Source organism: Argentina anserina, chromosome 2, assembly GCF_933775445.1.
Source record: "Argentina anserina chromosome 2, drPotAnse1.1, whole genome shotgun sequence".
Lineage (NCBI taxonomy): Eukaryota > Viridiplantae > Streptophyta > Magnoliopsida > Rosales > Rosaceae > Argentina > Argentina anserina.
Window position 1 is genome coordinate 19,332,729 of NC_065873.1, and position 16,297 is coordinate 19,349,025.

Sequence of the window (16,297 nt, forward strand, 5' to 3'; positions counted from 1 at the left end):
CTTATTTTTCGTATTCCAATCTTCCTTTGTTCTTTTAAACTTTGGCCTCATGTACTTGATGAGTATATTATAAATCCCATAATCACGATCGCTAGATATAAAAATGCTAATTAACAGTACATTCCCCATTAATGTCCCGTTGAGGGCCTGTGATCTGTCCATTACGCCTATTGAAAACTCAATAATCCTTAACTCATAAGTGGGAGTCAATAGCCTTAAGAATATATCAAGGGATAGGATAAATAGTTAACTCTTATGTCTATTGAATTGTTCTTTGTCAAATTGGAAAATTGAGTTGGCACACACACCTGAATCATTACAGGAGTGATAAAGAATTGTATAAAGATGTGAAGTTCTTCGATCAATATATGAATTATGTTCGTTTGCATACATTATGCTATAAAGTTATGATTGACGACCTTAATTGATAACCGCACATAAAATGTTGGACTGCATAACTGAATACAATTAAAAGATGATGTCTGATTCATCTATCACACTGCTCAGATTGTTCGATATATTTGTTCATTGTTTATCTCATGTTCTTTAGTAACATGATGGGATTATCAAAATCATGTACAAATCTACATATGGGTAAAATGTGCTGATCCATCAATTAATCAATGGCATCCCACTGCTATTTGCCAGCTTTTGAAGTTTGCGTATGTAATAGTTTATGCTACCTGTCACTGACTCATATAAGTCTCCTAATTTTGAGTGAGCTAAATGACTTCAATTTGTATCTTGAAATGGATCTAGATATGAAAGAAAATGCAATAAGTTTGATTGATAGCTCGCTGATAGATCTTTTGTCGTTTAAGAAATCTTATCCCCCACTTATTTGATGGTATGAAAATTTAGTATTGAGGGTTGAGAACTGATTGGAAAAACGAAAGAACGAAGGTTGAGCTCTATCTGTAGCCCATAATGGGAACCTATGGCAATTAATTAATCACTACTTGTAATTAAACATATAATTAAACATTAAGCTGATGCTATGCACAACCGCATACGAATCATATATAAGCATAAGTAATAAAGACATTGAACCACATATTAACTCTTCATTCAAATATCAAATACATGGCAGGGTCTGCAGGTTCTCCTTGTGGAGCCTGCAAGTTCCTGAGAAGAAAATGTGTAAGGGGTTGCATATTTGCTCCTTATTTCTGCCATGAACAAGGTGCTACACATTTTGCAGCCATTCACAAGGTTTTTGGGGCAAGCAATGTATCGAAATTGCTTGCTCAACTCCCTGTTAATGATCGTTGCAGAGCTGCGGTTACAATTTCGTATGAAGCTCAAGCCAGGGTTCAAGATCCTGTTTACGGCTGTGTTTCCCATATATTTGCTCTCCAACAACAGGTTAGTTAAACTGTACGTCTACGTTGTATGGCAGTCGTGTACGTATATATGTACACAACTGAAGCTAGATAGAAGTCACTTTTACTGATTTCTAAACTCTGCTAATCGCAGGTTATTAATCTACAATCACAACTAGCTTCAGCCAAGGAACAAGCTGGTAAAAGCTACTCCACTGGCTCTGATTATTCAATGAACACGAGTTGGCTTCAGTACGCAGACAATTTCAACATGACGAATCAGCAACATTCCAACTCTTTCGGGAATAATGAAAATTACATGGTACCAGAAGTACTAAATAACATATATGGTAGCTTTGGGGAGTCTTCTAATTCGATGAGCTCATTAGATTTCATGCAAACAAACAGTGTGCAGTGGAGTTTTAATCAAGGCTAAGGACAAACACAAAGGATGATTTCGATCGAGTTGCCATCAGCATCTTGAGCCGGGATACTGAGGCCTCAGAGCCAGAGTTAGATGTAGGATATGGCCGGGAAGAGGATTTTTTTTTCCATCCTATTTATTGTTGATCATTATATGCACTTGATTTGCTGCAATATGACTATATGAGCTCGCTAGCTACAAACCCTAGATGTCAAAGACTGAAATATACGCAGTACTGGCATGGGGTATTCATAATCACCATGCAAGGGATTAGTTATATCACTTCTACTATATATGTATCTTCTCAAATAATTGATTGTTGTGATGTAAACTTTATTAAATGGCTCCATTTTTTTATTAACAAGAGTTTTATGTAATGGTAACTAAATAGTAATTATATTCTTCTAGTTTTGCTATTATAGTCAAACTGTTTGAGATCAGATCGATCTGTTTGGAAAATATTACTGCATGGCTCACGGCATAGCTTGAAGCAGGAGTTGAGCATTTTAATTTTAATCCGTCAATAAGTAATGATCGACAAATCAAGCTCCGCCTCCCCCACCATTTTGCACCTTTATAAAGTACGTTTGACCAAAATTAGTCTACCTTGATATATTGCGAAAATTCTTTCCTTCACCCTGTGAAGGTTCACTTGTCCTACGTGGCAAAATTACAGCCACTTCTTTCAGTCAATTTTTGATATAATGTTAGTTAATATATTTCCGTCACCGTTTTATTAATACAAGTGGAATGTAAAAAAAAACACACAACGTGGGTAATTTGCGAGTGAAAATAAAGAAAGCTGCATCTTTTTGTTGTGAATTGTTTTCCTCTACAGTAGACCAAGATGTGATGCCAGACTGAGATAGAGGCAGAGCCCCATATCGACGACGACAAACTGACGGCTTGGATCGGGAGGACAAAGTCGAAGACCACCGCTGTCTTGATCTCGGTGGTGAGGAGGAGGAAGGTGGCAGCGAATCCCAGCGATTAGAGAGGGGGATTTGAGGAAAGAAGGTTGGATTATGAATTGGATTTTTTGGTGAGGCCGTGTAGTAGAAGGAGGTTGGGATCTTTGAGGCCATGGTGATTGGAGAGCTTGAGGTTCTTCACTTCTTCCATAAATTGATTGCCTTAGTTTGGGTTTCTGGGAGAGAACTAAGAAGAGTACTCAAAAGCAATATAAAAATTGGAGGACCAAGAAAGAAAGGAAGACTGGGTGAAGAAAGATGGTGACGAAGGGAATAGCTTTTGTCATTTGGTGTGGGCTAGTTTTCAACCAGTAAAACTGTAAGAGTACTGTCTCTCATGATCTCCTCCCACATGGTTAAAATAATTTGTTACAGATCACTTTTTGTTTACATGACTTAAATCTGTTAGGGTGTAAAACACACGCGCCGTTAGATGTGGTATCCGTGAACCTCCACCAAGTGGAGGGAAGAACCTCCGGATATATTGTAATACCTAGCTAGGCCAACCCTATGTGTGCGAAGGAATCCAAGGTTAATCACAATTTCACAAGTGATCCAACCAAACTACTTCCCAAATTGAAGGGAAGAAAAGAGGTCCAAGGAGATATTAGATTGCTATAGCAAGTATTAGTTCATGTACATGCATGACAGGATTTGCACTATATGCATGACTAACGGATTAGGATTGAATCAATATTGTTCTACCTGATCGAGAGAACATATATACGAAGGCTTTTTGATCGATAACCTCTCATCTTTCAGAATGGTGTTCTTAGGACGCCTCTTCCCCCCAAGATAATCAAGATTTAAAAAGTACGTAACATATCACTCCAATAGGAGCATCTGGGTTCAAATGAGTTTTCTATAAGCAGAAATATGTCGCTCATGCATCAACATTAATACATGAGAATATGAGATAGCCATGCTTGCGAAATTGCAAATTTGACAAATTATAATTAAAAAAAAACTCGCTCTAACCTGGAGTATATATATATGCATGCCTTTTCTATTACTCTTCGAACAATTGATACTGTTCAAGACTTTATGAACATCTGAATGCAATATAGCTTAATCACGTACTTTGAACTAAGAACAATGCAAATAGAGAAAATTCTACTATGGAGTGCTCTATTGTATGGAGACATTAAATAGTGTTAGTACAAAAAAAAGTCAATTAAAAAATTGACCTCAAAATGTAATGATGATCATTAAATTTTGGAAAATTTGAATTTAAATGGTGATAATTTTGAGCTCAATACAATGGAGTGCTCCACCATAGACAAATTCTGCAAATAGTACGTGTTAAATTAGTTTGAACACGTACACACTTTTTTACTCAGTAAGCGAGAGAGAGCCGCATCTCCTCCAAAAAACCCTAGAGAGAGCGTTAGGAGGAGATCTGAACTGCCTGTCCGACGGTACGCGCTTGGGCGACGGCGTCGGACGAGATCGACGTGGACTTCGTGTTCGTAGGTGTCAAGGCTTGCCGGAGCAATGTTACGACCCCAAAATTTCGAGTATGAAAACTGAAATTCTGAAGTCATGAAAACTCTAAAACAATCTCAATAACTCGAAATCATTTTAATGTTACAGCGGATCATTACTGAGTTTATTGTACAACTCAGTCAAAATGATTATTACAAACCAAATTTATAATTCAACATTATATCAAATAGAAATGTAAAAATCCTCACAAGATAGGATAAAATAACAACTTCAAGTCTTCAGAGTTGTCCGTCGATCTCCGCTAATCCACACATGCGGAATTATCCCCTACACCATCGAATAGGTGCACCGGGATTGTAAACACAAACCAGGTAAGCTTTGCAGTTCGTATGAGTAAAACATCAATATACTAGCATAAAAATATATACGAAACTCCACAAAACATCAATCATAAATGCACTCATGAGTCATTAGACGGCCCATCTGGTTGTCTAATAAAATGAAAATGTATATGCTCATGGGAAATTGGGCAACCCCTCTGTTTACCCAAATGCATTTATAATACGGGTACTCATGTGCGCTGGTACACCTCTGTTACCCCTCATGATAGTACGCCGCCGACATTGGGCAACCACCTGCTACCCAATATCCAAAATATGGGTACTCATAAGCCGATAACCCATATGTTACCTATTATGTAGTACCCAGGTAGACAGACTAGAGCTCTAACTGTATCGTAACTTTCGCTCGGCCAAATGCTAGGTTCCGATATGCCAACACGTCCGAAGACAGAAAACACGTTCGAAGACATAAACACGTCCGAAGACAAAAACGTTTTAACAAAACTCAATATTAAAACCATGAATCATCACATTATATTTTACAAATCGAATCAACATGCTCAATATATATATATCTCAACACCAAAATAAACTTATTCACAACAGAAATTACGACAGTATATAATATAGCAAACCATATTTATGTACATATTTACCATTTATACACATACACAATCCACTATATCAAATACATATCATAGTTCATTCTTTAAACTTTAACATATTCCTGAATTTCCGTAAGGGTAGATTCGTCATTGTGAGATTTTACTCACCTTATAATCCTGAGCGAAATATCCACGATTCCGAATGTAAATCCTTTACTTTAAGTATCGATCACCTTGAAAAGATAAGAAGTGAATTTAGAATCGTTACGTAAAACCTTAAATGCCGAAACAGTAAAAATATTTTACTGTTCAGCAAGTTTCTGGGTTTTAAGAAATTACTGTTCACGTATTTACTATTCACGTATTAATGTACGAGTACATACTATGTATGTATTTCTGTACGTACACATACTATTCAATCGTAAATACTGTCTCAGTAAATAATAATTACGATTTATCCTTCCGAATTTACTTTTACATTTACAGTACGTAATTTACATTTACAATTACCGTACGTAAAATAATTTCACATTTACTGTACGTAAGTCACCTTTACATTTACCGTACGTAAAAATAAATTTTACAAAATTACTGTTTTGAATTCACTGTTCACGCGCCGCCGCATGTGGCGGTGCGTGGGGTGCACGCGCCACCTCCGACGACCGCGCGTGGCGCTCACGCGCCGCTTCTAAAACCGGCGCATAGCACGCCACCGCCGCCCCAAAACCTCTCCTTTTTCCTACCCTCCTCACGCACCCACACGCGCCGCCTAAGGCGGCGGTATCCTCCCCTCTTCATCCTCCTCCGATCTCCTCCACATCCTCCTCAAATCCATCCAATACAACCCAAAATCACACAAACAATAATCACACAAACAATAATCACACAACCAATTTAATCGAACCCTCACCTATTTCCTGCCTTGGAAGCACCGGAGCTCGTCGGAGAGCTCGGACCGACTGTGCGTGGTTCGTGTGAGGAGCGGCGGGCTTCACTGCGGCGAGGCGTCACAAGCTCGGGGTCCGACGTGGAGGGCCTTGCGAGGCTGTAGGGCGAGGCGGTGAGGGCCACGTCGCTCCGGCTGGTGAGATCGCCGGAGGCGATTTGAGGTAGAGGGGTGAGATCAGGGAGAGAGAGGGAGAGAAGAGAGAGAAGAGAGAGAAAGAGGCAGATTAAGGGTTTCCGAAAATGGAAATCCTAATCCCTAAAATTCTCTATTTATACCCTTTTCCAAATCGGAAACTAACTTCCGTCGTTAATAATTTTCACGTCCGACGTCCGATTTGAACATGTGACATGTCCACAAACTCGTATCAACGAACTCTACAACTTTCGTGAAAGAAGTTTTCACAAATGAGCGACAGAGTAAAAGTCGATTCTCACATCGCGGAAACGTAACGTTTTTCTAAATCACATTCCCGATATCAGTCCCGTTTTCGATTTCTGACATAGCAAAGCGAAACAAACACGTTTAATGAATTTCACAAACTTTATAAATTTTAAAACAATCCAATAAATTGTTCTGAAAAATCGGGTTATTACAAGCAAGGTTGTTGGGGTTTGGTGGTCCATCTCATACAGGAGGAGGTATGACAGGGAGGTTTTGCGACGTCCTGGGCTGGGGTGAGTTCTCTGAGATATGATCATGGATGGCGGGGCGGTGGTTCACCCTGGCAAGGGTGCTTTGGGTGTGCGGTCGGAGCTCTTGGTTTTGCCGTTCATTAGTCTTATTTTTCAGGCTCTCGTCGGCGGCTTGGATCCTGGAGTTGGTTCTTGGTCTCTAGGCGACAAGTTTGGGGTCCGTAGCAGGGTTGGAGGTCGCCAGGTGGTCGTGTCAGCGAGGGGACAATGCTGAACTCTTATTGGCTTGTTCTTCGGTGGGCTTGGGCTACGGCATTAGGCTAGGGTTTCCCTAGGCCTTTTATGTTTTATTTTATTTTGTATTGTTTTTTATTTTCAATAATACCCCTTTGAGGGTGTGTAGTGGGTCCTGACACTGTATCGCTTATCCTTAGGTAGTACATTTGTGTACTCTCTTTGGATCAGTGTAGTAGTCTAATTTAGGCTTGAATATGAGTTTACTCTCCCACTAGATTTGGCGCATGGTTTTGTATTGGAACTCGTTTCCTGCATAACTACTGATAGTTGTAGGGTTCGGCCACATGGGCGAATTGCCCGATGGAATATATCCATTTCCCTAAAAAAACGAAAAATGTACACACTAGTCATTCTCAAAACAAAACTAAAAACACATGGTAGCTATTCATGCTAGCGATATCCTTTTAATTGTGTAAGATATAACTGATCGATCACCAATTTACCATCGATGGTGCTGTTAATGGAACTACGTACAACCGACCAAGGAATGCAGATAGCGATGCCTTTAAGAAATGCATAAACAAACGATGCTTTTGATTAGGGTTTTCAAGCTATATGAGAGACCAGGGAAGAAGGAATTTAGAAGAAGTTAACCAGTTTACAGTCAAACAAAGCATGAACTTAGTCCCGAAATTGCTAAACTCAGAAAGCCATACAGAAACGTTAACCTATGTAGGACCTGACCTTAATTTCCGTATCACTACCACTATAGGCTAATCAAGCACTCGGTCAAAAATAAGGAAAACAAGGTGTAGAAACAGAATTGACTAGCTACTCAATCAGATTTGACGTACTTCTATCTTAAGCTCTTGTTGGCTTCTCCCAGGTTGTCTAAGCCTGTGATTAGGAATTGTAATATTATTCAAACTTTAACAAGCAGCAGCCCCGGCCCGATCATTGAAAAGGCTCTTCATCGTGATCACCATTATATTTCCACAACTTACAGAAGATAACAAACACATCATTCTCATAATAAGCTCTTCTGATCGATGACAATAACCATTGCAATCAAAACGACAACCTAACTTACTGATTTCACTTATCTCATAGTATTATTTGTATATATCAGACTCATCCCCCATAACAGGTTGGACTTTGAAGAAATGCCCCCTATTCAAACTACACTTGATTTAAACAAGAGCCAGATTTAAGTTTCTAATATTAGGTTAAAAGTGTGAAGCTACGTGTGCAGCAGTACTGTATATATTTATATATAGATACAAATTCTATATTTATGTTTCTCAATCATCAAGCAAGAGGCTAGGGTTTTCAATTATATGCCCTTTTGTTTGTCAGAAACCGAAGAAGTCGATGTTTCATGTGTTGAAGTTTGAACATCTAGAGCTACTCACCCGTCAGATAGATCATCCTGATGTTATCAGATCATCTAGCTACCTGTTACTTACACTATAACAAATTATTAGCTTCGATTAAGTAATTAATTAATCTCGCTCGAGTCTCAATCTCAGCATGTTGATTGTAGAATTTAACAAATTAAGAATTTGTAGATTAACATTTTTTTCTTCTAGATGAATCTAATACATATATGAATAAATTCTCCGAACCCTAGATACCATCCTCACACGTGCATGGCCCTACGTGCAAACTTGGTGTCGGCTTGACTGGTCACCGTGACCGAGGGACCAAAATTATCATCATCTTTTTAAAAATATATATTTTCTTTCAATTTTTGTGTACATGAAAAGCTATTGAACGGAATATCGTTTCTGAGACTCTTCGTTAAGTAAAGAATTCAGAAACTAAAATGATTGTAATCGTGAGGGAGCCTTCTCTTTCACTATAACAATGATGATGCTCGATCGTAATGGTACTAGCTAGCCAAGCTAGGTAATACGAAATTCGTAAATTTTGTATGTACGTTATATATGTTGCATGGTTGCATTATCTAAGTTTTTGTATATTTAACATATCATGGTATATATGATCAATATATATTTAATGGCTATGGCTAAAGCTTGTGTTTTTTCACTTGATACTTGATCGTAAGACAAACACAAATCCAATTGGTAATTGAGTGAAGCAAGAGATTATCGATTGGATCAAAGCAATGCAATTACTGAGTTAAGAGTATATTAATCAAGAGATTATCGTAAGTCATTTCTTTTCTTATGAACAATTCATTACGCAATGCAAATAATTGGCCACAGCATCGAACAACACAATTTGGTGATAATTTTGAATTAACGAGATATATATGTCTCAACAAAATATACTTATATATTGTTGAAAATGGTGAACTGAACTTGAAGAATGCTCCAATTGTATTTCATTTAGTTGAGTTTTACAAGGAACAAGGAGATGCTTATACAACCAATGGAAACATCTAAGTAATTAATACAAAACATAAAATAAGCAGGAATGAAGTCCACCATAGAGGCTGAGATAGGAGGAGCGGTTGTGCATGATTTAAGCAAGATTGTCAACAAAGGGATGCTAAACATGTATCAAGAGAAATGTAGTGGCAGCCATAAACGTCAACCAAATAGGCAAACATATCAACCAAAGTGGCCAATTGCTTCTTTCAATTCACACACACATCCATATGCTCCAATAATCCCCCTCAAGCGAAGGATGAAAGGGAAACGACAGCCGAGCTTGACCAACAATCTCCAAGTATGGCTAAAGAAGTTATGGATGGGAGGGTGGATGGGAATAAGTGAACCAAATTCTGGCAGCTCTGTCCGTCCACTTTGGATGGCTCCCATTTTTTGCTCTAACAACCTGAGACCATGAGCCATATATGTTGGAAAAGCTCTATGTGTCTAGTTTATGTACCTTTTTACAGAACTGGATTCGGAGGTCGGAGTCAATCCCAGTTTCGGTTTTAGTGCAGCAAGGTCATTCCAGAAAAATAGAGCAATTGCTTGCTCAAATGATTGATTGCTCAAAATTGCTCCCCCTGAAGGCAAATCAGGATATGACCCAGGCCTTCTTACTGGAAGGGACAAATCTGATTGGAACCAACATATATATATATATATATATATAAACTCTGATAGTCCAACATCGGAAATGATGACGTTAAAACAAAACCTCTAAACAGATCTCTCATCCAAATGAAAGATGAAGAAATCGGATCTTAACCATGGACAACAAATCTCTTTAAAATGAAAGAAGAAATAATAAATTGGCCAAGGAGAAATGAGGAGTTATGACCCCTAAATTGATCTCTCCTCCAAAATGGATTGGGATGGAAGTATGAGAACTTGATTTCTCTTCAAAATGAAAAGAGGAAATCATGAAATGACAATAAACATATGAGGAGTCTTATATGGAAGAACTCCAACAGATTTCTCTCCCAATGATGGAAGAAGATCAGATAATGAGACCGACTTTGATATACTCCTTATAATAAATGATTTGAGGTATGACCTCCCAATTGATCTCTTCTCAAAACGAGAGATGAAGAAATCAGAATGACAAAAGAGACAACAACTTTGTTTCTATGTAGGGTCTGCAGCACTGCTTGCATCCCCTACATAACTATGCAGCTCATAAACACCTTAATGCTCTAATTCTCCCCCTCAAGCTGGATCGAGGGAAACCGCATAACCAAGTTTGAACTAAAGGTGATCAAACTGAGTTAGCGCAAAGGAGAACACTAGCGTAAGGAATGTAAAATATGGACTGATCAGCCGATCTCCATTGGCAAGGAAATAGAAGGGATCCGAATCAAATATATTCGCCGACCAAAGAGAAAAACAAATTGGGAAATGACCTAAGCGAATCGGAAATGACGAGATTACAATGTAATCTCATATAAGATATTCCTCTGAAATAAGATGAAGAATCAAATCTTGACTATGGAAAACAAATTTCTTCTCAACATGAAAAGAAGAAATAAAAAATAGCCAAGATGAAATGTGGAGATATGAACTCTGTTGATGCCTCTTTTTCCACAAGCCCAAAATCAAGGCCCGACATGCGAAGAACCGAATCAGAGGTCCTAAAATCATGTCAAGCTTAATATCAAGTCATGCATAAATTAAAACACGACATGCAATTCTCGTAGACCCAAGCTACGCTTTGGGGCTTACACGAGGGTCGTGGTTCGGAAGGTAACAGAGCTTGTGAGGCCCATCGTCAAAATAGAGCAAGTCAACAAATTTTGGGCTTTGGAACCAAAATTCATGCATTATGTGGCTTTAAATTCGACATTGGGCTAGTAGAGAAAGAGATATTCAACCTAATAAAGCCGAGACCCATTTCTGGCCCAAAACCCATCACATAACCCATATCCATTTCCCATTTCAGTTGCTTCTTCTTCATTTGGCAAACACATTCTACCACTTTTTCTGCTAGGATTGGTGCTTGGCTAGTTCCGGCAGCACTAGAAAGTCAGGGAGAGAAAATCACGCATGAATCTTCCAAAGATCTCTTTGATCTCTTACCCTTACCATCTCTTAGAGCGTGATTTAGGGGATTTGGGAAAACCAAGGCCTGAGCACCACCGGCCTATCCCTCTGTCACCACCGTCCTATGCACTGAAGAATTCCTTCAATGAGATGAAGAAAAGTCCCAAGAACCATTGGTCTTTAAGGTTTATCCTCCCTTCCCAACTCCACTATAAAGAGAGAAGGTTGTTGTCTCAAAGGGAGGAATTAAGGAGGATTCAGTCCAAGGGATTGAGGAGGATTCAACCCACAGAGGGGGAAATCATTCCAATTCAATCTGATCTCATCCCAACCCAGAAAAAACCTAGTAGCTTCAAGCAAGAGTGCAAGGTTTATCTCTCTTATCCAAACCCTTACCCACCACACCTTAATCATCATCCAAATCATGTGATCCCATCTTTACTAAACTCACAAGCATCCAGCTCCCATACCATGCCTTCTGTAAGTTTCATGTGAATTTGAATTGCTGCTATGCCTTCTGTAAGTTTCGTGTAAATTTGATTTGTTGTTGTTACGGTTAGGCAAATCTCTGCCGTTATAAGTGAATCGCTACTGTTATAAGTGAATCCCTACTGTTATAAGTGAATTGTTGCTGTTACTATCAAGTCATATCAATCACAATAAAATCGTTCTTAGATCCTTTCCTCGATCAATTTTGGGCCTAATCGCACTGCAAAAACACACTCTTACATTTGACGACTACACTGGGGAGACTAGGTTGTGATTCAAAAATCGATTCATCATGCAGTACTTTAATTCAACCAGGCACAACAACAAGTAGTGTTCTATTTCCAAAGGCTTATACATTTGTCAAATCGTTCTGACTTCACATTGAAGCTAGAACCAAATTGAAGCTAAGTCTTCTGAACTCTCTTTGAATTTTCATATTTCTTAATCATTCTTACCCATTTTTGGCTAAAGTATTTCACGCTACCTTATTAAGTTGTTTATAGCTAACAAGCACCCATGACATGCACTTGGCTAGCTATGTTCTAGGTGTCTTATTCGTGCTAATCTTTAATTTTGTTTCATTGGAGGTACAACTGTTATCTCAACTTCATGTTTGAAGCAAAACTAAAGGAGCCATCCACACTATGTCTGAGAGGGAAATCTATTTTAATTCCTACAATAGACTTGGTAAATTGCACTTTATTTTCGATGCTCAATATCTCTATGTAGCCATGCTCGTACAAGACCATGTATTTACAATTGTGTCATCCATCCGACAACATAAGATCTGATGAACCGACGACGATATTTTCCACAGAGTCTCCTAGTCCAAGTACCAACATGCAACATCTCACTAACTAATTGTCCATCTCAGCACCAACTTATTCAGTGTTAGCAGTAGTCTTCCACTTAAGCTCGTCGATGATCATCCAAGGAGCATAAGTCCCTCATAATTCTTTGGTGATATTCACTGATGAAACTAATGCAAGCAAGCTCGAATTCTAATCCAGCAAACACACTTGGGGGATAACATTCTAACTAATTCCAATTCGCTCCCAACAATACTCTCTTCCACCACAAGACTTTTTAATCGGATACTCATGCATCAAGCTCATCTCATCTGAAGAGTAACTGGTGCCAACATAAGGCCGGCCTTGAGATTTCCGGGGCTCGAAGCGACGAGAAAAATTGGGGCCCCTTGTCAAAAAAAAATTTTGAAACAATAAATTTTTTGAAACAACAAAATATAGTAATAAAACATTCAATAATAATAAAATACTATAATGTTTGAAACAAAAATATTAAAGTTACAAATATCATTACCTTTTACTCAAAAATTGCCGTTCTTACATTCTTGGAAGCAAAAGTGTCAATTAAGCACAAACATTCAAGCTTTTTCGCCAACTTCTTTTCAATCGATAACATAGCCAAACCATTCAGTCTTTCTTGAGACATAGTTGATCGAAGATAAGATTTGATCAACTTTAACTTCAAAAAGCTTCTCTCAGCACATGCAACAGTAACAAGTATGGTTAACAAAAGTTTGTAAGCAATCCAAGCATTTGGGTAGCAACCATCCATTTGCTTCAAGTAGCTCAACACATCAACTGCTCTTCGTGCTTCTTTTGGTATAGACCCTTTCAAATAGCTCAACTCTTCAAATAGTTCAGCCCCAATAATATCATATTTATCACCATCCTTGAACAACTTTTCAAGATTCATACAAAAGTTCATCAATGTTTCATCATCTGTGGACTTCAACTTCTCCCACTTGAATAAAAGCCCAAAATCTTCTTCATATTTCTTAAACTGTTCAAATCTACTTTGAAGTGAAGAAAATGCTTGATCAATAATATAATAGAAGTAACCAACCTTAAATGATTCAAGAGCAGCTTGTGCCACCTCTTCATTATCACTGTCACTTTTGTCAAAATGCTTCTTATTCTTAATGGGTCTCTTTTCACGAAATTCAGCTGCAATTCCCATCTCACTTGTAATTTCTTTAGGTCTGATCAAGGCCTTATCAAATCCATTTTCTCTATAGTTATGCACAAAAGAAATAAGCTTTGCCAATTCTTGAACAGCAACATCGACGTGCATGTCCTCTGATTGAAGAAGTTTACTCACAATATTGATAGCATTCAACAGTTCATACCAAATAACCATGCCAAATAAGAACTCAAAATTCTCCATCTCATGTTTCGCCAGGCATTGAGCATCAGACCTTGTTTTAGAATCAACATCATTTTCCCCCAAGTAAGTTAATGCATCTCTTATTTTGGGAGCTTGGAATCTAAATGCTTTCACACTTTCAACACGACTTTCCAATCGTGTTTCAAATAATGGCTTAAGAGTAAGACCTTGCACATAGTCCTTGAACACTTGCCATCGCTTTGTAGAAGATGAGAAGAATGAGTATATATTTGTTGCACCACTCCAAAAAAATAATCAGCTTTGTCATCACAATTAGCCATATCAGAAATAGCAAGATTCAAACTATGACAACCACAAGTGGTATATAATGCTCTAGGATTTACCTCAAGAAGCCTTTTCTGCACACCTTTGTCTTTGCCCCTCATATTAGAACCATTGTCATATCATTGTCCTCGTATATTATTAATATTGAGTTTATGATTGTGCAATGCATTCTTAAGCTCATTAAACAATTCAAGCCCCGATGTATCATCCACTTTTAGAAACTGTAAAAAAAAAACTCTCTTACCACAATAGGACTTGATGTAACATCAACACACCGGATGATAAGAGACATTTGTTCATCATGACTCGCATCTGGAGTGCAATCAAGTATAACATAATAGTACACTGCTTCTTTGATTGTTGCAATGATGGAAGCCTTTACCTCATTTTCTAGTAGTTGAATAATTTTATTTTGGATCTTGTGACTCAAGTAATGGTAATGAGTTTCCTTCTTTGACACACGTCGAACATGTTCTTGCATCACCGGATCAAATTCAGCAATCATCTCAATCATTTGTAAGAAAATTTCATTTCTCTCCTCATACAATTTTTCATTATCCCCACGAAAGGCCAAATTGTTTTCTGCAAGTCTTTTCACAATCACAAGGATCCTCAATAGTACTTGCCGCCAATGTTCTTTCTCCTTCTTTATTTGCTCTTTCACACTTTAATCAATTGTGGCCTGTTTTTTCAATCTTGTTTCCAATTCAACCCAACTAGTAAAGCAGTTGATGTGATGACCATTTTTTTCATGACTAGCAAGCATTTGACCGATATTCCTCCAATCATTGAATCATTCAATCATTCATTTGCAAGTTTACCTAACATACTCTTGTTGTGATATTTCTTGAACAATTTACAACAAAAGCATAACACCTTGAAGAATAATACACTTTTTAATACTGTGAATAATCAATTATCGAAAGAAGTTTTAATTGGTACTAACCAACCCAGCTACCCAGCCAGCTAGCCAGCTTAATTAATAAATCTTCACTCTGTTCCTACATTCCATTATTAAAATTCATATATCAATTAACCTTGTATCAGTGATGTACATATCCGTTTTCTTTTCTTATAAACTAATAATCAGATTATTCCAAATATTCAGATCCTTGGATTTTACGACATAATTATTGCAAAATGTAGCGGTGAACCCAGCAGGGCAGAACATGAAGGAGGCAGTAGAAGAATCTTACAACCTCACCCTAAAGCTATATAGATACTGTGAATTCTCAAACCCAATAAAACTTCCAATCAAACATACACATTTCACATTAGATCCATCAACATAAAATTGATCAATTTTTGTCCTTCACTCAACAATGTTTAGCAGAAACTTTCTAATAACACAGCTCTACCCCAATATAGAATAAGTTTCACCAACTGCTTGGTTTCAATCAAAAAAATGTCAAAGAACCCAATTTGGGAGATTCATATGACCAATCTTATTCTATAGAAACTAAATTGATTTACTCATCTCCGTTTTAACACCAAAATAACAATAAAAATGCATCAAATTCATCAAGCAACACACCCAAAGCTACTCAAATTGAAACAGTTACAGTCAATCGAAATCTAACCATTCAAAGATACTTAAAGATGACAAAGATTCAAAGAAGAAGGTGACTTGTGATAATAAAAGCCGGATGAGAAAAGTTGGCGGGTGAAGAACCCAGATTTGTGTCAAAATTTCGGGATGAGGAGCGAAGCAGTGGAGGAATTCAGCCGCATGTCCATCACCACAAACTCTTAATCAATGTAAAACTGATATAAGGGCAAAAATGTAATTTTGTCATTATGAACAGTACCCCCGATGGTGAAAAGTAAGATTAATTTTAGGGGCCCTTAAAATTAGGGGCCCAAAGCTGGTGCTTTAATGGCTTTAGGCCAAGGCTGGCCCTGTGCCAACACCATGCAAACTTATTACATTCACATACTATGAGGCAACCCCACAACATGCAATTGTA

General features: G+C 37.9%; 2 protein-coding genes across 2 annotated transcripts; one reads left to right on the top strand and one right to left on the bottom strand.

Moving 5' to 3' along the window:
• Window positions 1–1,083: 1,083 nt before the first annotated feature.
• On the top strand, window positions 1,084–1,758 carry LOC126784120 (LOB domain-containing protein 29-like). Its single transcript, XM_050509609.1, has 2 exons — window positions 1,084–1,365; window positions 1,477–1,758. The coding sequence occupies exons 1-2, from the start codon at window positions 1,084–1,086 to the stop codon at window positions 1,756–1,758; spliced, it is 564 nt and encodes a 187-aa protein (XP_050365566.1).
• Window positions 1,759–13,178: 11,420 nt separating this feature from the next.
• Window positions 13,179–14,844, bottom strand: LOC126784121 (uncharacterized). Its single transcript, XM_050509610.1, has 2 exons — window positions 14,575–14,844; window positions 13,179–14,243 (listed from the first exon to the last, which is right to left on the bottom strand). The coding sequence occupies exons 1-2, from the start codon at window positions 14,842–14,844 to the stop codon at window positions 13,179–13,181; spliced, it is 1,335 nt and encodes a 444-aa protein (XP_050365567.1).
• Between the last annotated feature and the right edge of the window lie 1,453 nt (window positions 14,845–16,297).

What these genes read in the sequence shown, in the direction of transcription:
- LOC126784121 (XM_050509610.1), bottom strand. Translation starts at nt 14,844, where the DNA reads ATGATTGAGATGATTGCTGAATTTGATCCGGTGATGCAAGAACATGTT. An exon ending in TTACATCAAGTCCTATTGTG is followed by an intron (nt 14,244 to 14,574) that starts GTAAGAGAGTTT and finishes TCTTCTACAAAG; the next exon opens with CGATGGCAAGTGTTCAAGGA.
- LOC126784120 (XM_050509609.1), top strand. Translation starts at nt 1,084, where the DNA reads ATGGCAGGGTCTGCAGGTTCTCCTTGTGGAGCCTGCAAGTTCCTGAGA. An exon ending in TATTTGCTCTCCAACAACAG is followed by an intron (nt 1,366 to 1,476) that starts GTTAGTTAAACT and finishes TGCTAATCGCAG; the next exon opens with GTTATTAATCTACAATCACA.